The sequence below is a fragment of the Anser cygnoides genome, chromosome 4 (assembly GCF_040182565.1).
Source record: "Anser cygnoides isolate HZ-2024a breed goose chromosome 4, Taihu_goose_T2T_genome, whole genome shotgun sequence".
In the NCBI taxonomy this organism is placed as follows: Eukaryota; Metazoa; Chordata; class Aves; order Anseriformes; family Anatidae; genus Anser; species Anser cygnoides.
Window position 1 is genome coordinate 48239536 of NC_089876.1, and position 22707 is coordinate 48262242.

Below are 22707 nucleotides of genomic sequence, written 5' to 3' on the forward strand. Positions count from 1 at the left end.
GGGAGGAGTGGGCATTGCTCTGCCATTTCAAACGAAGTTGTAGGCTCCTAAGGAAAACATCTGCCCTTTGGGGTTTCAGAATCATGTATTCACTTTCTTATCATGTATTTCCATACAAAATTAAATGCAGTTATTTAGATTGCAAATAACAGTGCTTAAAACCAGAGCCACATTAGGCTAGGCAATGTATTAACAGCCAAGGAAACACTCCCTGCTTTGAAGATTCTACCATCTAAACTTAAGAGAGGGAAATATGTCTGTGAATACCAAGACAGGAATTGGGTACCAAACAGTATTTGGAGCTCAGTGTAAATGTCCGGTATGGCTGAATGAATTCCCACACACGTGTTTCAAACTGGATGCAAAGGTATTCCTCTGTAACTGTGAAGTTATGTATATCCCAGACCTAGGTAGACCAGTATAGCATAGTCTGAGCTGATGTGTACAGCATCGACTATTGCTGACAACAGAAAGTAGCCTTGAGGAAATTCAGAAATGCTTGCTTCCTTTCCTTTTTCAGTTCCCCCTGTTTACATAGTTGTTCCTTGACACTCTTAATAGCTTGCTTTGTCAGCAGGAGCAAGGGACCTGAATCAGCACGGAGTAGCCCTGGTGGTATATAATTTTTAATACCTCCTGCTCTGGTTTTCTGTTCTTGAGGAAAAAGGGGTTTATGACAGTGTCACAGTATCCACAAGTTCACGATTTAGAGAATACTGGATGTGTTTCATGTGAAAGAGACATATTAATAGGACATCAGATTTTAGTTCATTATATAAAAACTGCGCTAAATATGGATATAAGTAAATTATTTTACTCTTAACAGTACAAGAAGAATGCTTAATTAATTAAAATATGTTAGTTTTTAATAACCCTTTTACAACATATCTTTAAACTTGAAATATATCCTTGGTTTGCTATTTGTGTGTATTTTTTTTAAACTTATGATACTGTAAGATAAATGACTGTAAAATAGTCTGCGTCTTCAGTTCTGATACTGGATTCACCTCCTGAGAACAGGACTCAACTTACTATTTTCTTAGACCATAGTATCATTCACCACCTTGCATCTGTGGGCATGGAGGTGAACATAGAACTTAGACTACTGAAGACATGGTACAGTTTAGAAGCAGGAAGCAGATGTGAACTGAATGCATAAGCATGCTTTCTGCAAGAGTATTTCCTATTACTTGTTAATAGTAGTAATTAATGAATCTCTTGATAGCTTTGGGAATGTTTTTTAAAAAAATAAGTTGAATTTGTATCATAGCCATATTCTTCTGTGAAGGCCCTTCATTAACTGGGTTTTAGCCGGTCACCAGTTATGATAAATTGGTAAATATCCCTACATTGGTATGAGCTGGCGTCAGTGAGTTTGTTCATTTGGGGATTTTACCATATGTTTGAGTTGGAATACAGAATTCAGTAGTCTGTTCATATAGTCCCCCTCTTTGGGATAATCTTACGCTATCCAGAATGCTTGGTGTAGGGTACTCCAGCGTTTATTATAAACACACCGTTTCAGCAGCTGCCAATAGGAAATGCATCCCTGTTCTTACATTGTTGAAGTTACTTAAATTCCTGAAATTGACTTGAGATTTTCTGATGTTGACAAGTTCTATAGTATCATTTTTTGTGAAAATGTAACAGTATACACACAGGAAAATGATCCTAATGTACAAGACATCAGCATTTCAAAAGCTAAAATTAAATTTGCTGTTTAATTTTACATAACATTTTTAAAGAATGCAGCTTTACAGAAATGTGGGCAATCCAAATAAGTAGCACTAGAGTTAGGAAATGTGTTAAAAGGCAGTTTCAGAGTTCAGATCCAGCTTGGAGTTTCTGTAGTTATTTTGAAGAGGAAAACATATACCTGTGTGTGTGTTTTTGAGTTTAAACTGTTTACTGAAGTCTTAAAATATGAAAAGAAAAAAGGTTGCTTTGTTATGCTATGATTAAATTTAAGAGGACTAATGCATAAATTCATATTTTTATTTTTAGGCCTAATGGTTTAGGATTTTTCACTATGCCAAGCTGTGTAAATTGACAATTGCTTTAAGTAAGTTTGGAATTGTATATGATGGTAACAGCTATGTTTGTTTTAGGGAAAAGGTAGGAGATGCTGAGGGACAGACCTAGAATTTGAAACCTGCTTAAAATACTAGAGTTAGAAGTTCACTCCGAGGCTTTTGCCAGTATATGGTTTCCAGTGGTGAATTTTTTCAGTGGCAAAAAAGAGATTTTTACAGAAGAAAAATCGTAAGAGAGAGTGCTTATCTACAGAGGGAATTGTATTGGCTGTAGAGTAGGGACAGTAGTGGTTGGGTTTACATTTGGAGGGGTGTCCAGTGTTTTTGTTGGAAAACTGCTGGTTTAAAAAAGTTCAGTTCTCCTGTTTAACTCCTAAGGATTAGGTTTGATTTCTTTTTTCCTGAGTAGATCTGTTTGCTTTTTGATGATGAGAGAAGTAAACTTAGCAGGCTTACTTGACCCCCAAAGTATTCTCAACGTGCTTAAAAATAAGAGGACAATTGGTTTGCCCATCCCACCGAGTACAGCAAAGTATTTCTTTTCTTACAAATTACTGTTTGTTATAGTGCTTGGTTCTTTGGGATGGAGAAGTTACTTGGTGTTGTAGCAGTCTGAAATTTCCAATAGTTGATTTCATGGTAGCAAAAGAAAAAGATGATAAAACATTAACCAAAATTGTAGTGATGTTGGATAAGCACTAAATGTTCCCATTAGATGTAATTTGAATGCTGAGCTACAGTTACTTTTTGATTTGGCAAATATAATAGATGTTCTTCAAAGCAAATCTTACTTATGCTTTTTTTTGAAGCAGGGTCCTCGGGAAGCTGTTATTTGGCTTGCTGTACATCATAAGCGAAAAGAAGCTTTAGAAATCTTCTCCAAAGAGATTGCACCAGCTGGAACTGGCATGGGTAAATACTCACATCTTTCTCTAAGAATTTAAAGTTACCTTTTCTTTTTTCCTGAGCCTGACTAGCACCCAAAGACTTAGTTCCATTCAGTTTCATTGCACCCATAGTGGTAAAATCGTATTTCCTTTTTAATGTATTTGTTGTAGAGATGAGACATACAGACATGTTTTTAAAAAAGAAAAAAAAAACACAGTAAAACGGAAGTTTTGGAAGTCCACTTTTTCTTTCTTTGAGACTTTTCATCCATCTGCTGTTGTCCCTTTCTACATTTTTTTATCATTCGTTTTTATTCTCCTACTCATGGTTACACTGATATGTGACAGTGTTTTTATTCTGGTTTATGTTATTAAAACTCAGTAATCCTATTTAGAACTCACCAGAAATAGATGTTAAAAATGGTAATCAGCTGGCAAAAATTTATCACAATGACTTTCTGTAACATCACAGTACATGAGGAGCTGTATAGTTCAAGGGTTAAGATTCTCTTCAGCACTTAGTTATCTATGTTACTGTAGTGTGTTTTTTTATAAATACTACTGTACTTCTAAGCTGTTTAATATGTAGCTGCTTATGTAGAGAAGTCAAACTTCCAGATCTAATTAAAAGCGTTTTAATATGATACTGCAGTGAGAATCCTAATGGGCTGCATCTAATTCTTTATTCACGCTGTGCATATTAGCTCCCCAACTTAAATTCTGATTCTGCACAATTATGTCTAGCCTCAAATTAATGACTTTAACGTTTGACTTTGAATGAATGTGATGTCAGGCAACCATTGCAAGACATTTTCCATGGACTTGAGAGAGAAAGATAAAGTACCAGGATTTAATTATAAGCCAATCTTAGTTTTAAGTGTATGTAGTCTAAGTATTTGCATGGGGTTGTGAATGATGTATACTTCTTTTGTTTATTAGATGTTTGTTCCAAAAAACTTTCACATTCGTTCTTTGTAAATTTCATTGTGTTCTTGTAGCTTTCAAGAAGGATTTACTATTTGATCACTTTAAGCAAACTCTTCCTTTTTTCTCCTCTCTGTTCTCTTCCCAAGTCACACCTAAGTGTCACCACTATATCCATCTCAGTTGTAAGTAGCACGTTCACATGTTGTGATTTCACTGCTGCTTACGCTATGGACACTTACCCAATTTTTAAAAAATCCATTTTAAATTTGGGCATCTTAATTTTGAAGATGAGAGCTCAGATACGTTGCAACTGCTTCTCTGTAACTTGTGGAGAAATACACGGGATTTACATGGATCTTCAAAATCGAATTACTTGAGCTTAACCTGAATGTCAACTTCCATAGCACATCTAGCATCCTGATTAATGGGGGCTACTTGTTGCCTTGCAATTAAAAAATTAGCCAATGCTTTATTTTTATTGGATTCAAAATTGTATGGAACAAAGCACATTCTGTGTTGCAATTTTTACAGTGGTATCATGGCTGTAGATAATGTATGTTTTTTAAAGCTGTGTTTATAGAGGCGGGGTCGATGAATGGTCACATCTTTCTTCCTTTTTTTCCTTCTCCCTTCTAAAGGATTGAATACAATTATGTAGAATTAATCAGGAATATTTGTGGAGTTGATTTTAAAATATTTTGCACTTTTGAAGGTTGGTTAGCAGATCAGCATTTACCATAGATACACACTGTTTCCACAGTCGGTTTTTCTAATGAATGAAAAGTTGTACTGTCTCAGTTAGACCAAGCTAGCATTTCTAAAATTAGTTAAGGATTCATAACTGAAGTAGTTTCTCCTTTGTCATTATTTATGTAGGCTATGTAACATTGCTGGAAGTAAAGATCTATTCTTGTTCTTCATTTTATATATGCACAGACAATCCCTAGCAGATATCTCTGTGAACAAAAGAAAGCTGCTTGGATTTTAAAACAAGTGCCTACTTTTAGGATCTGATGTTAATGCATATGTTCTTGTCTATCCAAATTCTTAATGTGTGCCTCTTCGTTCACAAGCAACTACTGTGCAAATAAACCTTGTTTGATGTCAGTAGGTGCTAGGTTTGTTAAGGTTTCAGTTTTTCCTTTCTCTACTATTGTCTAAATAGTCTAAAGAACAAGAAAGTCAAAAATCTGTGCTACTCAACTTGGATAGTACAGCATAGTATTATAACTGACTTACCATAGTATGTGAACATCTATTCCTTAAGGTGGCTGGCAAGCTTTCAGTTCATGTTTTCAGAGCTCTTTTTGGAACCGATGTTTTTCTGGTAGTGTCAGGTTAGACAGCCTGAATGTGCGATTGTGGTGATGCTGGCTTTGTTTTGTAAAGGGATAGCTTAAACTTTATAGAATGTCTTGCAGCATTTATTAACTAAAAAGTCTCCTTCACTTCATAGGACTGCTGCTAATGAGCAGTAGTGGGAAGGAGCGTATTCCTGGAATTATCTGGGGCATCTGGTGATAAATAGCACTTTTGCCAGGTACAGGAATCCAACAAAGTTTTTGGCCTCCTTGAAGTAAATTACTATTATCAGAGGGCATCAGAGCTGTTTACTAGAATGCTTCCAAATCCTTGAACACATACGCATGAATAGTCAGTTTTCTAATTTGTAAAGATTAAGATTGCTTCATACAGTCAATTCTTTCAGTTGCTGTGATGTAGCAGATTTCCATATTGCTTGCACAGATAAAATGTATGTGTAGAGAAGAGCCAGATTTGGGATTTTAAATCTTTAGTGGGCTGCTTGTTGATGTGGAATACTCCTAAGGCAGTAGTTTTGAAGCTTTTTTTTTTTTTTGCTAAGTCTCTGCAAAGAGAATAATTAATGCAACACTGCCAGACATTTACTAGTAGTGTGCTAATCAATGAATCATCTTCTGATGCTTAGTTTCTGACAGTGGTGTAGGTTGCCAGAACATGCTGTGAAGAGCAGAACAAGGAATGCCTGCTGCTAAACCAGACGGGTCCATTAACAAGACTTAAATTTGATCTTTTGTTGGACAGATGTACAAGTGATGTTGGGAACAGAAGCCAGAATTCAGATTGATGTTTCCCTTAGGTGAATTCTCTAATAGCAGGACCTGATGTTCATAGCTTCCTCCCCCCTTTCCCCAAGCTTCTCTCCCTTCCGTTTCACTCAAGGGCAGGAGTGTCCATGGACAGAGGAGGACCCAGAATTCAAAACTCCTGTACCTTGAGTAAGGGCTCTGTGCACAAGCACCTGAGGCCCCATTTTATACGGTGCTGCTTTGCTTTCTCTTGCTGGGCATTAAATGAAAATAGCTGTGGATGCTGCCTCTTATGTGTGTGCAGCATGCCTATCAGATGTGGTTTTGCACATCCCACATGAGTCTGTGTATGTATGTAGAATGAGTGACTTAATTCTACTGAAATGGTGACAGTTGAGGAGCTGCACACCAGCTGAGGTTTTAAGCATGTATTTTTCTTATAAAGAAGTACATGCTTGCACTTTGAGCAACAAAGCTCTGGGTTTCAATGATTGTCAGCTTTGTCATGGGCCCCTGAGCTCTTCTGTGTCTTCCAGGAGGACAGGTAGTGATTATAAGAGTGATTGACTTAGGGGGTGGGCAGGAACAAACACCTTCTTTTTGTCGGCATTTTCAATGAAAAATAAAGAAACAGGAACAAATTAACCATAATAACCAGCAACAAGGGGAAAGGAGGAATTGCTGAATTGCAGGGTGATGTCACTTGACCTAAAACACTTAATTCAATTTTTTGAACATTTTGAGTGACCTAAGGAAACAACATCCATTTGGTCTGTACTAGACAGAAAGTGTGGGAGGGGAACAAATGAGCAACTAGAAAAGTTTGCCTCCTCTACTTGGACTGTATCTAGTGACTGTGCAGTATGGTTCATAACTTCTTTCTTCTTTGACATAATTGTAATATATACCACCTTTCATCCAGGAATCTTTAGAAGGCTATATAACATGACCAAAAAAGCTTTGTAGTGCAATAACACTGCAAGGTGGTCTGTCTGCTGTACAGATGGTTTCCTGATATAGTGGAAGGAAGCATGACCACAAAAGAACTTCAATCAGGATCTTTGGTTCTGCTTTCCCTGTAAGAAATGCTAGAGAGGACCTCCACTGATATTTAAGGGGACCAGATTAGCCGAATACTCTTCATCTAGGAATGAAGAGTAGAGAGAGGAGCTTTAATAGGTCAGGTCAGAGTAAGGATGGGGAGTCCTAAGAGTTCCTTCTCCAGTACATGAGTTGTTTTTTTTGTTTGTTTTTTTTTTTTTTAAATATCTTTAGAGGAAGGCAATGTCAAACCCAGGCTCTTAAATTTAGTGGTGTTAGTCAGCGATATCTTTTCTGATGGAATCCAGGAACACTGTCAGTCCAGGTTGTTTCAGCCTGCTAGTCATTTCTTATGGTGCCTTGAGCTAGACTTGGTAGGTAGCTTTAGTTTGGTAGTAATACCATAATATGGGAATTACAAATTGTAGTTAATAAAGGTATTAATTTCATTAGTGGCCAGCAATAAAAACCTAGTTTTGGTGGCTTTCACTTAGTCTAAGTTTAAATCACTTTGGTCAAAATTTTTTGAACTCTGCACAATAAAATTTTCAAGGAATTTTCAGATAATTTCTCAGTCTTTGCAGGGAACAAGAGCAAGATGAAAATAAATTCTTGCTGTGATTAAAAGGCATATTGCAACAATGTTGATGAAGAATGATCTTCATAATGCTTCACAGCAGAGACTTAAAACTCTGTGCTCTATCTTGTCAGACACGTGCTTTTTAGTTGTCATAATGAATCTTAAGCCTTAATGTCAGTATTTATTTTATTTTGACTCATTTTTGTGACTTCGATTACTTTAAAATGTTTTTCAATATATTTTTGTATATTCGTATATATAAAGAGTAATAGAACTTAATCCTTATAAAAGGAGAGCTGTATAATTTTTGATCAGTTTGGGATTGCTGTTTATTATTTTTTCCCCTTTATGGTAGATTTCTGTTTCAGAAAATCAGTAGAAAGACAACCATCCCAAAGCGGTGTGCTGATTTGAAATTCCCTGTTTCTTATGAACTCTTTCTCAATGTCAGAAAGAAAAAATAAAGGAATATTTTTTTATGTATGTTGGAATGGGCTGAAGCACGTGTGGTTTTCTGCTCTGCAATATATACAAGGTGTTAGATCTGCAAGAGAGAAGTTTGGTAAGGTGGCATTAAAAAAAAAAAAACAAGCTTATGTAATAAAGAAAACTAGGATTTTTATAGCTATCTTGTAACTTTTTTTTACTAATGTGTTTTAAATTCCCATTGTTTTTATTGAAGACCACTGAGGCACATAAGCATACTTGCACAGTGCTTACTGTTCTAAAGTACAAATATCTAGTTCATATTATTCAAATTGCAGATGAGATTCTTAAGCCTAGAGAAGAATCTGAAGTAACTGTATATAGACATGCCATACATTAGCGTGATTTGTAGTTTATTTTCTATTTGGGATGGAACGCTTTCATTGTAAACTTCTCTTGAGCCTGGTATTTAGTTTTCCAGTTTAAACACTTAATCAGTTCTCATTTGGATTATGCACATTTAAAGGGCTTAAAGTGATACTTAGTATTAAAAGAAAACAATCGTATCTTTTTTACAAGTAGCACCCGAGATTACTAAACTTCCAATTGGTGAAATAATGCTTTCAGTTTACTAGGTTTTATTTCCCAATACCTTGAAAGTTGTTGTTTCTTTAACGTAATAACAATTTTGTCTGATTTTTAATGCACATATGGTCTCCTGAAAAATAAGTTTGTCTTTAATGTTGAGTCTTAATAGCAGGGTTTTAGAGCTGTTTTCTTGTTCTGTGTTTTATCCTTTGCAGTGAAGAATCTGAGATGCATAGGCTCAGATTTTTAAGTCTGTAGTAGCCTCTAGGAGTTCAGCACAGTCCTGCATAGCCCAGTCTATAGAAATGCATCCTCACTTCATAAAAGGTAGTTAGCAGAGACCAGGCTTGTACTGTTCAGTGAAAGTACTGGCGAAAATCACATACAGTCCAATCAGCCTTATGGTTAGCATTTAAACAGTTTTTTGTTGTTGTTGCAGTGTATTTTATATTGTATTTTTTTTTAAATTTGTATAGATCATTCTGAGTAAAGCCTGGTGTAGAAGAGGCTTAAGAAGAGCCTTGATGAGGGAAACTGTCATTTATAGTTTAATAGTTCAGTAGCTAAGAAATGTTTTATTAATAGCTAAAATCATGTGCTGACCCTTATTTCACATTAAAATGACCGGAGTTTGACACTAAGATGACAGCTGGTTAATACAGCTTGAGATTTTAAAGTGCTTGAGTGTATGTAAATATTATGACTGATCTCATAAGCGTGTTGGAAGATACTTCAAGAAATGTCCTAGTCCTAGCAGTTTATTACAGGCCCTGTTTTTTTGAGAATAACATTGCAGAAGATAGTGTATCTGCTGTATTCAGTGGACATAAAATAATTAGAATGTATAATTGACCACGTTGCAGAAGTACATATTTTGTACTTAACTGTATTGTAGGAACTGTTGAGTTACAAATATATGCCACATATATAATTCCTTAGAATATGAAGTAAATACATTTAATAAGCTGTTGGTTGAACTAATTGAATCACCAGAAAAATGAGGGACAAACAGGTTAAGGTCAAAAAACATAAGTTGGTGAACATGAGACAAGATTGTCTTTTGGAACTCAGTGAAGTTTCAAAGAAAGAAGTGTCACCTTTCGTATTTAAACTACTTAAAGCTTTTAGACTTCCACTAGTCAGACCATTTTGATGCTTTTTACTCCAAAACATTTTACAAAAAATGTCATGCAGTATAGCATCTTTCTTTCATATACTGTGTAATGTTTTATTCTGTTGAAAAATACACAGAATTGTGCAGAAATAGTATTTTTGACAAGAGTAAAGGATAAAAAGAAATAAGAAACAAAAATTAGGTGTGGACTTTAAGGTAGGATTTGAATAGGACAGAACAACTACTAAAGAGGGCAAAGTAATAAGGCTATCCCGCCATCAGAAAATCCAGTGGGGAATTATGAGAGCTGTAATTAATGAAGCTTGTTTTGCTGCAGATTTCTCTCTCTAATTGAAAGGTTGCAACAGAAACGTTTCCTGCTGTGGGTGTCTTACAGGCTGTCATATCTCTGGCATGCATTAGAATATCTTAGAACGTGGCAGTTATACATGTTGAAATAGGTGTTCCTTTGGGCCTGTGTTAAGCGCTCATTATTGCCAGGGCTGGTTTTCAGTGGATCCACTCCCTCAAATGCTTGCATGAAAACAAGAGGTGGTGCAGGGGAGGAGAGAAAAGTGTGTGACAAAGGATGAGGAGGGTGGTCACCAGCTGTTGGAGTCATGTGAGTCATGGTACTCTGTGTGATAGCAGCGTTCATGAAATTAGTTGGAAACTTGCTGTCTTTTCAAACATGCCAGCTTTAAAAGCATTGGTATTTGCAAGACCATCCTTCTACAAGTTTTGTTGGGTGAGAAAATAAACACAGAGGCAGGTGAGGAGTGAAAACATGCACAGGGGATCAGAAATGGTGGAACTGTTGTATTAAGAAGTATATCTTAAGTGGACTTCACCTCATGTTGCCTACATGCACATCCGTCAGCATACTGCTGCTGAATCACATGGGGATGGGAAGGGAGTGTTAGTATACTTTGATATACTTGAGGTTCTTCAGATTTGGAAGAAACTGGCCATTTGGCCCAAAATTTAGCTTGCAGGTATGCTGGAGAATCATGAACACAAAGGAAAAACATTGATAAATATAAAACATATATGTGTACACAGAGAGGATGACATTTTTCCTAAGGTAGTTGGGCTGAAAATTCATAAAATTGAACATAGGCTAGAAGAAGGAGTCAAAGTGAAAAGACAGGGCAATACTGTAAAGATTTACACAGATCAACAGAAGAGCAGGATTTGCTGAATAATAATTTATTCTTTATTTATAGATTCAAACCTTTTTAAGCACCAATACCCAAAGGAAGGGTACTAAACCAGTATGTAGTCACCTAGAAAGAAGTAAATTTAGTGGACGTAGTGCCAGACACTTCTCCAATCATGCCATGTATTTAGGAGTTAATGAAATCAGTGGAGCTTAAGTGGCAGAATCTCCAATACTGACTCACTGCTTTTAGATGTCCAGTCACCTGAGGAATTTGTAGTGTCAGGCTAGGTCCTCAGGCATGTGAGGGGAAATGTTCCTGGAAGCGGCAGGCTACCTGATCAGACCCTTGAGGCAAAATAAATATCATATTCAGTATGACGATTACACCAGGCAAATCCTATACCTACAGATGAACATGAACAGAATATAGATGGATTAAAAAGGTCTCCAACTGTTTTATGAACTGAAAGGCATTCAGCTCCTTTTTGAGCTGAATTTTGTGCGGTTCCGAGACACAAGAGGCTGACAGCCAGACAGCGATGGTGAGTGAACTTCAAGTGAAAGGTCTTGTTCAAGTGGATGACTGGTGGCAGATAGGATGGCACCATGCTTAGTGATACCTTATCTGCCACCAGATATCTGCCTTGAGGGACTAATGAATGGGGTTCTGATAACAGAAGGTGCTCCTGTAAAGTTTCTGGGAAAGGAGATCAACAACTTCAATTTAGCTGAAGATCTTATCTACTTGATGGTGCAGCCTGATGGATGTTCTCTACAAGTATGACAAATTAGTCATACCTCATTTTGAGATAGACCTTCCTCCAGAAAGGAAGGAGGGAGAGCATCTGCACGGATGCTTAAGTAACCAACCAAGCAAGTATGAAGTACAGCACAAGTAGATCTTTTTTTATTTAAAAAAAAAACAAAACAAACAAACAAAAAACACACCTGGAAAGTGTCTTGTGACAATTGATCTGAAGAATTTGTAAGTAACTCAGGAGAAATATGTCTGGCCACAGCAGTAAGCCTGCTCTTACAGAGTTGTGCTTAATCTTCCATTGCCTTCTTTCAGTCTTATTTGAGAAACATGATAGGGATCGAAGCCCTGAGATGCAGGAGAGGTTTTGAGCTCTCGTGCGATCTGTTTACACAAATAACAAATCACCAGCCATAAGCCATGATCGATTTAAGATTTGGTTCCTCTTCTTTGCGTGAAGAGAAGAGGAATAGGAGTTACATATATACACATACACCCCTTTATAGGGGAAAAAAAAAACATACTTATGTGTGCTCCCAACTTACTTACATTAATATGAACAATGAATTGAATAATTGTAAGATAGAAATAAATAATCTTGTTGTAGATTTGGTCTGCCATTGCATTTATGTGCAGGGGTAGCTGTAATATGTTTACAGATGACTCTGCTGTTACAGAAGCTTTTGCGCTGCAGAAGTTTGCAAGACTAATAATAGCAAGTAGCAGTACGAGGTTATTGTAGCCTCAAGGTGTGAGTAGTTGATGTTTTTAGAGAACTGTTTTGTTGTAGAAGCCAAGTTCCATTGTATGAGAGCAGGCAAGTGAACAGCTTTCTTTGAAACCTTTCAGGAAGCTGAAATATATTTTGGAGCAAAATCTGGTACCCTTAATGAGCAGTTCAGCTGCCTAGCAGGAAGTGAGCCATGTGACTATCCACAGATAATTTAAATTAACTTTCTGAACCTATGTTCAACATGACCTTACCATATTCCGCCTCCTCCCTCAACAACCTAAATAAACAAATTAGGAGCATGAATCCATCAGTAAAATAACCCAGTTAGTTTTTAATGTTGAATGGCAATTTTCTGCTTGAAAGAGCACAAAGGTAATATGTGTAGGGCTGAATCTTGCCTGCATCACTTAACATTATTATGTAACTGTAATGTAAGGGGTTAGTTTCTATTCTATCCACTGCCGTGTTCTTTGCAGCAGAACTTTGGGTAGAGAGGTGGTTATTCATGGCTTTTTTTGACAGGGACATTCTTTTTTCCTGTACAAAAAAAAATTTTTGAGGGAGAGAGGGGAGTTGATACTAACCCCCAATCCCTTCAGATTGTTCTCATATATCACCTCCTGAAGCTTGCTGTGGGTTTTTTTTGTTTGTTTTTATTTCCAGCCTCTAGCTGAAGATAGTTCACAAGATAACCATATTTCACTAACTCTAGTTGTAACGTGCAAATACTGCAGTAGCATACTGGCCAAGCTTGCAGAGCTGCTATGGAATAGCTTCAGGCAAGAGATCTCTTCTGTAACTTTAAGACTTACATACTGTAATCAACCATCCCTGAATCAGTCATTCAAATGTGCGCTGACTTTAATTTTTGTTGTATCAAAATATGTCTCTGATTGTAGAACAGTGCAATCAAGGTAAGGACTATATGATTGCATGTCTCTTCATAGACTTCAGTAAAGCATCTTATTAAACACTATTTCAGGGAAATCACTCATCTGGTGAATGTAGATATGGCTAGACTCTGTATTCTGGACCTATGGTGTGTTGCACCAACCAGTGCTGCCAATGTAGTGTGTCTGTCTTACCACGGCACTGAATCCAAGTTAAGACAGCTTGCTGAGAGGTGGAGGTTACTGGTGCAAGCTTAGTACCCTGTGAGTGTGATTACGTGGCATTTGGTCTGTTTGGAGCACAGGTGGAGGAGAGAATTCACACCTGGAAGAAGCATGAATTAAAGTGAACCCGTGTTAGCCAGGATTAAGCTGGGTAAATGCACCATGTGGGTGGCTTTCCACAGCGTTTGTCTCTAGGGGTCTGCTTACAGGCTTGTTAATTCCTAGACTTACCATACTCACTTTACCATTTCTTTCCCCTGCATTTCTGTATGGATTTCTGATGTATCATGTATGCATATTGTTCATGCCAGACAGAAGGGCCAGAAGCTATGCTAGGGAGAGCAGAACTGTTTCTTTCAGAAATAGTGATCTGTTAGTGGGTTTAATGGCAGTAAAGTCTGGCAACCTGATGTTGAGAATAGATGAGTTCGACCAACGTATGATCCTAGATTTGCAGTAAGTCTATAATAATGTCTTAAGCTCCAAAATTGCCTATGTATTAAAGAGAGAATGGGATCTAGAGTACAGAGTACTGTAAAACCAGCTACATTAGCCTGTGAAAATGCTCAAGAGATGCATATGAAATAGTAAATCTAATAAAGCTGTACTAAGCAAGTGTATGAATTGGGTCAGAGTTGTTCCTCTGCTTCCTTTAAAAGTGAACAAAACAGCACCACCACCACCTCAACCCCCAGACTAAGTTGTTCTTCTACCAAATGAAGACTACCTGACTGACATTGGCATAAAAAAGAAAAATGGAAAAATCTTCCGGTGGTTCTTCCAAAATAGTTTGATTTGCACCCTTTGAAACATGTATTTTTATTTTAAGTCACAGTAATTTTTCACATTTTGCCCTTTTCACTGCTGTATAAAATGTTTGGTTGTATTAATTTGATACCATTTTTAACTTTCCAGATGTTGCCTAGTATTTATTAAATCTGTATTACAGGAATAATTCAAATTATGTTAAGCTATAAGCTTTGGTATTCTGAAAATGTTTTTAACAGTTATTTTTGTGAATTTCTTTTCAATTTCCAGCACCCGGCCTCACTGGAATAGTTGGAGGGCGCCCTAGAGTGTAAGTGAATTTTTTATTTTAAATCAAAGTCTTGCTTTCTTAATAATGAAATTTAAGGAATTTCTGCATTTCTTGGACTTTCCAAAATTGTTTAGAAAGTGATTGCTAATCATGGCTAAATAGCTTTTAATTTTCCAAGTGTTTGCCAGTTTTATGAATAACTTAAAGATAACTGATCTGATATTTTCATTGATTTCTGATAAAAATGCATTTATTATTCTTGTTTTGTGTCTAGGTCTCCAGTTTTGAAGCCATTTTTCTTCCATTATCCAAAAAGTGATGTCCAGGTAAGACTTACTACTTTTTAAAGCCTGTTCTATTTCATTTGAAGCCATTTGAAAAAAAAATATGCTGACTTTGGCATTTTTTTTAGCAACTTTGAGTCCTAAAACTGCAAAATATACTGGTAACTTTGAAAAATATCTTTCCAGATATTTTTCCAGAATGTTATTCACACAATATTTTAAAACAGTTGAACTTGCCAACCTTGCATTGTAATTGATGTGACTCTACTCTTTGTATATGCTACTGGAAATAGCTGTTAAATTCAGTGATCTTCCTCTGATTAACACAGATTTCATCAACAGAGTTGGTTGAACCTTTTCCTTCTGAATACCCTGTCTATAAAAATGGGAGTAGTGACTTCTACTTATATTGGAGAAAGTGTAAAATTACAAAAGCCTTAGACACTAATGTGCTGTTGTGATGAGTGTCATGGAGGAGCCTGTGAATGAGATCTGTGTGGCCCTATTCAGTTCATAAGAATAGTTTTTTTCAGCCTGAAACACTATCGTTTGGATGACTGTGCAATCCTAGGTGAGAAAGTACAGTGTAAGAGGAAACATTAAGCTAGAGCCCTACTTCTTTTCCATTATGCTTGTACCTGTGTGTAGTTTGAAGTTTTCAAGATAAACCAGAGGCAGAAACTGGCTTTACTGAAAATATAAAATGTTTGGATTTTTAAATGTCAGTCCCTGTTTTTCTGAATATCATCCCACAATTCAGTAAATTAAATTAAGTATTTTAATTGGAGACTGCAGACAAAAATACGTATATGCTCTTCCTTTTGAGGCCTTTAACTGACTTTCAGCTATTGCATACATCTTATGCTAAGGCATCCTAATAATTGATGCAAGAGCTTTCTCACTCATTCACTTAATTGAAAAAGTGACAGACTATTGTTCTGTGTTGGACAGCAACAGTGAGTCATGTGTGATGATGGGGAGCCTTAGGAGCACAGACAGCAAGGGAGAAGGAAAAAAAAACAATTAACGTTAAAAAATAATAATAAATAAATAAAAAACAAACAAGCAAAAACACCTTTGAAAAGAATTAGAGAAAATCAATTTAAAGATTCTAAGCATTTCAGGGAAGGACTGCTTCTGTTTCAGTTTTTAACATGTACAGTGCTTAGCACAAATAAGGCTAAATGTTACACTTCTCTTTGAGCACTACTCTACATTGGTGGGAAATAATTTAAGATTAAATTTACAGAGGAGATGCTGTGCAGTTATTAAAACCAAGTGTATTAACTGTGGATGGTGGAGAAGAGTTACCAGAGCCTTTCTTGCTTTTGAAGAAGTTAGAATAGAACGGCTCAGTTGGAAGAGACCCACAAATATCATCTAGTCCAACAGCCTGACCACTTCAGGGTTAACCAGAAGTTGAAGCATGTTATTGAGGACATTATCCCAATGCCTCTCAAACGCTGACAGGAACAGGACATCAACCACCTTTCTAGGAAGTCTGTTCTAGTGTTTGGCCACCCTCATGGTAAAGAAATTTTTCCTAATACCTGGCCAGAACCTTCCTGGTGCAGCTTTGTGAAGTTCAAGCACTTGTCATCTTTATTGCTGTTTATGTTTTGCTTTATATGAATGGCTTGTCTTTGCCAAGTTTAATATGAAATTATCATCATGGAAGTTTAGCCTGCTGTTTTGTTTATCAAACTAAATGTAAAATTATTAATTAGCACTGTGTTCCAGACTTAGTAAAATGCCTGCTGAGATTAAATAGTAACCTAATCCAGCAGGGGAAGAAAGTGGTGTCTCTTACTCTTCTTCCATACAGAAAATCAAAATCCTTGTTCTAAGTAACTAATCTGATGAACATACTGATATGCTAGTAAAAAAATTTTCTGGTGTATTGCTGTTGAAGTGCAGCAAAGGTTATGTAAAAGCATGATGTAAGTGATTCAAGTCCTTGGTTCAAAGTTTTAGCTGGGTATTAACAGCAAAAGTCTAGCTAGAGATTACAGAGCAAATAAGGTATGAATTAACTGCTTTTCTAGATTGGAATTTCTGTTGAAATAAATCTAGTGTTTGACCTAAAACTAAAAATACCACGTAAGGAGATTTTCAGATATGTTAATGTTGTCACAGTGGGTTCTTTTGTTTTGTGTTTGATAACACTTTTCTGGATTTCAGGTTGGATTCAATATCACATTTGTTGTGTGCTGCTTTCACTGCTCTTATGCAATTGCTTCGATTTTACCATATGTCACTAGTGGTTTTACAGTGAAAACATCAGTTATTTTCCAAGTGTGCTTTTTTCTTGTTTAAAATGTAACCTAGAACTTTCACTGGGAAGAAGAATCCTAGCAGGCCTACTGAAGGCAAGAACTTTTCTGAAATACTTATTTTTATCTTCTCCTTGGATAAGCATTGGAGGCCTTTGTTGCTATTAGATGTTTTCTTTCATAAGATTGTTCTCAGACTGCTGAGAAAAATGATCTTGCATTTGCTGAGGACTGAGAACGAACGGTAATAACTGCTGCAGCCAAGGTGGTATACGCTAGTTTGCTGTAGCAATGTAACCTGGCTGTAAGTCTGAGTATTTACCAATGGGCATCCTCCAATGCAGATGAAGTGGATGCAGTTAATTTTTCTACGTGGTTATGCTGTATGATGTAACCAAAGGAACCTTTGCTTGCAACGTGTGTGAATTGCCCAATCACCTAATGAAATACACTTTTTTTTTTCAGATTTCTTGGTGTTGAGGTAGAAGAGTTCCTCTTGTATTCATCAAGTTCCATCTCGATGTTCATCATGCAAGATGAACAGCATAGCATCTTTTAGTTCATAGCTTCATCTCAACACAAAAATAAAATACCCAGTATCAATTTGTTTCTGATGATACCTATTCGCCTATATTCCTGACTGGTAGAGGTTATACCTGCTTAATGATGCAGGGTTGAGAAATCTCCCGTTAGGAAATGAAGGAGAAAAGTTACTTCTTTAGTGTGGGGGTGTGGGAATAGATTTTCTTTTGAGGGGGAAAAATGTTGGAACAGGACAGTCACAGAAATAAAATGTACAAAGCTAAATTACCCAAAACTTTATAAATATTGTATCAGATGGACTTATCAGAGCTAGAGGTGAATGCCATAAATATTCAGCCATTGTATGTGTTCCCTTACAAAATCACTGTATTTTTTTTCCTTACAACAGAGCATACAGAACAGTCACTTTACCATATTAAAGTACATTTCATAGTCTTTCTTTGATATACTACAGCAATATGTTAAATTTATTCTATTATGAAAGCACACAATAGCTTTTTGCGATTTCTTCCCAGTGCAAAGATATTTTTAAGATTAGAATGGATCATTGTTGCTTTTACTTTTTAAAAGGCAGGAGTAAAACCTTATCTGCAAAGCTGTTACTAAAAATATGCCAGATAAATATTTAATTAGAAAAATGCTTTATTTGTGTTTTGCACTGGATTTCTGTCTAATTTGACAATTTGGAAATGGGTATTTTTTCCAGATCAACTTATTTTTAAATGGTCAGCATGTTGAGACATTTGAGGAGGATCTCACATTTACATCAGATGAACCTGTTTCCTGTGATCCACCCAAGATTGACAGTGAATTGAAAGGTATGTTCATCTTCTCTTTGTCAATGTATCATTTGCAGTCTTTGTCCTATAAAATCATTTACTAAATTTTGTCCATGAAATATATTTTACCTTATACTATGCATTTTAATTCGTTTTGCAAAACACTTAAACTACTTTTCTTAGGAAGGATGAAGATTAGCATCAAGCAATACAAAATGTATTTGAGGCTATAACAGGGCTATATCAAGTAAATTGTTAATAACAAAAAAACACCCAAGCCATAGACCCAAGAAAACACTTGAATGCTACTTGAAATTGAAATATTGCTTCAGAGTACACAGCAAATTAATTTTGTTAATCCTGGAAATATATTGATCTAAGATAAGACCAACTACTTGTGTTCATAATGGAGCGCAGACATACATGTCTGTTGCGAATCAAAGTTCGTAGCAAAATCTCTATCTGTGAGTTCCAACGAGGGCAGTAGAGGATTAACAACATCAGACTGGGTGAGTTAAGGAGTAGGAAGTCACTGCTCTGTTTAACAGAAAAGTTAGCAAAGTTCTTGATTATTTTTTTTCTTATAATTTTTTATCTCAGGGTGACTGCATTGCCAAATATTGGAGAAACAAAAACTGTTAGACTCCTTGTTGCTCTGAAATGCCTTCTTACCATTCAAGAAACCTTTCTGAGGTGCCTGACATCAGCATTTAAGTACTGAATTCTTCAAGCTTTATTCAGGCAAAACTCCTCTTTTGAGGGTCAGCAGAGCTCTGATTCCCCTGAGAAAGACCTCTAAACTTTTGCCCTTAGTTGTAAATGGAAATGTTTTCTGCATGTGACAAAGTACTTACCTACTTATGTGGCTTAACCCATGGACAACATGCATGAGAAATAGACAGATGGGTTAGACTGTGAGAGAAGTAACTTCTGCTAAAACATTTTGTCAGCATTTAGTAAGGAGGGAAGTATTTTTCTTGGTTTTGTGGTTATCTCAAGTGTGAGGGACTGTTAGTTGTCTTTGAACAGATAAGAGAAATATGCGAAAATGGATTTCAAAAATGCTGCTAGATGTGGTTCTGGGAGAACGGAATTTGAATTTACCGTTTGCCCTAGCTTCGAAGAGAATTCTTCTGTAGATTTAAGATGTTTATTAAATGAAAACAATTTCCTGATAAACAGATCATGGAGGATAAATCAATTAGGGTAATAATACATGAGAACACCAGAACACTATCTTGAACTAGTTTTGTTTAAATGGAGACTGTCAAGGACTGTTTGTGTGAAATGTTGACGACTTGTACATCTTACATAGTTTGAACACCATCACATTTCAGCCTTTGAAGAAACACTTTTTGTTTGAATTGCAGATTCAATAAAATTATTTAAAAAAAAAAAAGTTATATCTATGGTGTACAGAGTACGGTAGGCTTGTTCAAAATAAGGAATGAGCCTTAAGTGGACTCTTTCAGATCCTCTTCTGATGTAGTTGTTTAATCACAAATAATATTCCTCGGTTAAATAAATATACCATTTAGTATTACCTGGCAAGTTTCATTGCACACTTCTGCTTGCTTTTTTCATGGAAGTGAGTATGGAAAAGATTGAGCATTGAGCTCTTAACAAACCTCTTATGTTAACTCATTTATTGTATATTTTTACCATTTCAATGATTCTTCACTGGTACTACATGAAACTTATGCTAGACTAAGCTTACAATCACTTTCAGCTCGTGTGAAGATTTCAGTAATTCTCTGTAGACAGAGTGGAGTTGAAGGTGGTGACTGCCTGAGGCTGGGTTTATATCATTACCTGCCACAGTTCACAAAGTGCACATCTACCCATGCCTTAATAGTAGGTACACTTTAAATTGAACATACCACTGTGTTAAATTTAAGTATAATTCCAACATTCATCGGTATTCTGAGAATGAATTTAAATTAACAGGTGGTGTTACACTGGTGAATACTTCTTAATATGCCTCTGGCCAGTACACCATATGTGGCAAACCTACAGCGTAACGTCTTAGTATTGGGTCTTTTACTCTCTAAAATTAAACAAAAAACAGCAGTTATGTGCTATTCTCAGCAGAAGCAGTAATGATACAGACAAGGAAGACTGACGGATTTTCAAATTGCATTGACAGACAATTACAGACAATTGAAGGTTGTCCAGCATATTTGATTTCCAAGATCATTGCTTCACTTCCTTAAAGTTTGACTTTTTAATGCATTAGACTGAAAATGTGATGACTCTGTGCCCTGGTCTTGAATTTTCCTTTTAAAAAAAAAAAAAAAAAAGGACAGACAAAAGACAATTTTAGATGTTTGTCAGCTTCTTGTGGCTGCTACCAACAGTTGTTTCACCAGAAACTGTGACAGAAAGCAGGGAGAATGCCACTTCCATTGTATGAATGTTCGCTCTAATGGGAATTCTACATGCAAAGCAAGAGTGTAGGTGGATCTGTTACAGATATTGGCATGGTGGTGCCAGGAGAGCTGATATGTCCAGAGGGAAGTTGGATCAGAAGCAAAACAGGTTGGAAATGCCTGGATTCTCTCTCTCTCTGCCTAAAAAAAAATAAATATATATATATATATTATATATAAAACCTACGTTTCAAGTTTCAGTATTAAGCTACTATCAGTGAATAACTGAAACTTGGTGGCAAGGTGAGCATTTCACCTCTCTCCTTTTGGGAACAGAAGCTAGGTGGTGGCAGCCTACTACTTACTAATCAAGAATTGCAAGAGGTCTGTAGTGTATAACTAAACCATCAAACCTTGTTTAAGGTTTCAACATGATTGAATTTCTGGATTTGGGCATGAATGGGATTGCTTTATTTTCTGATAGATAAATGGTTAAAAATAATACTTTGTGTTCAGTAAAGTGCAATGATACTCAGTGTTCATGAAGACTTGAAAGTCTAATGTTCCAGACAAGTTTAAAAAATAAAAATGAAAATTCAAGACTGCCCTCCTATAGTGTATGCATTTATGACCATGAAATATCTTTTCTTATAAACACTAAGATATTTACAAAATTAGCTATTTGAGAAAGAAATTTGTCGTTTTCATCTATGCAACTGAATAAGGCACCTTCATAGCAGCACCTATGAAAGTGAGAGAGACACATTGTCTTGAAAGGGACTTTAAAATTGTGACTGTTTTCTACAGACAACTAATCATCAAGACATCAGTAGCTGCATGTGTTTTCCACCTGCACTGGAAGCAGAAAGATCTGTGTGTTAAAGGAAAAACAGTTGTCAGCTAGTTAAGAAATAAGTAGCTGCTAAGCCACCTTCACAGATACCACCTTGTTAAAATGGAGATGAATTTTCATATTCAAGGGTGGTGGAAGTTGGGATTCGTGACACAGTATTCAGCTGTATAAAGGTAAAAGAGATCTAGAAGAAAGGTTAAAAATGATCAATTTTTGTGAATTTTGCGCTGGCTTCACAACTTGTCCTGTAGGTGTTCCAGTGGGAAGGAAGCTTTGAATTTTTTTTTCAAGAAAGTACTACAAACAATGCAGAACGTGTACACTTTAAAGGCAATTACTTCAAAATGTACCGTTATTTGTAGCTATCATTAAGATGCATTATTTCTTTTATATTGTATAGATCTGCCAAGTGGTCCTCATACTTATCGCTTAGAAGATCTTGCCTATACTAGAAGTGGAGACAAAGGAAACTCTGCAAACATAGGTATTTTTCTTTATCTTTCTTTCTAAAGTGATGTAAGACTTTCAAATAAGAGTTAGGCATCAAGTGCTCTTCTTAATTTTTGAGAAATCTCTTACATAACTTGATTATTTTATTACCTCAGTGCTCAAAGAAAATGTAATCCATATAAAACAAGGATTTTACTGATGAAATATCTGTAGGTCTATGTTCAGCAACTGTTTGAAATCTGGGGTATTAAATAATATCTTTATCATACCTCAAAGCTTCATTTAGGGTTGCAAAGATCAAGCATCCCAAAGTTAGGAGAAGCCTTCTTTTTAAGGTTTCCTTTACATGTTAGTTGCTGCTACTTCCTGTATATGTTATGTAATGTAATTTCTTGGTTGTCTGAACGTGTATATCATCTCCACATGTGAATTTTATAACATGCGTATGGCTAAAACATCAATAATGTTAGGAAATACCAAAGTTGTTCTTACATGTAAGAGAATGTTTTTAATTAAATTGTTAATCCAAATGGTGTATTTCAGTGTGAAGTCTTTACATGTGATTGTGGTGCTTCTTGCATTGTTTAATAATTCCTTCTATTCCTTACTTCTGCATGCAACAATTGGCTCTCTTACTTGTTGGAAGATGAGAGCGTGTGGTGTTCAAAGCTCAGTATGAATTAAA

At 36.1% G+C, this 22707-nt stretch overlaps 1 protein-coding gene across 1 annotated transcript in view; it reads left to right on the forward strand.

Annotated features, from left to right (window-relative positions):
• The window catches only part of LOC106032270 (uncharacterized), a 61932-nt gene that overhangs the window by 26577 nt on the left and 12648 nt on the right, over nucleotides 1-22707 (forward strand). The window contains exons 13-17 of the mRNA XM_048071822.2: nucleotides 2846-2945; nucleotides 14471-14510; nucleotides 14746-14797; nucleotides 18278-18389; nucleotides 21973-22056. Coding sequence (XP_047927779.2) covers nucleotides 2846-2945; nucleotides 14471-14510; nucleotides 14746-14797; nucleotides 18278-18389; nucleotides 21973-22056 — 388 coding nt within the window. The remainder of the gene's footprint in view (nucleotides 1-2845; nucleotides 2946-14470; nucleotides 14511-14745; nucleotides 14798-18277; nucleotides 18390-21972; nucleotides 22057-22707) is intronic.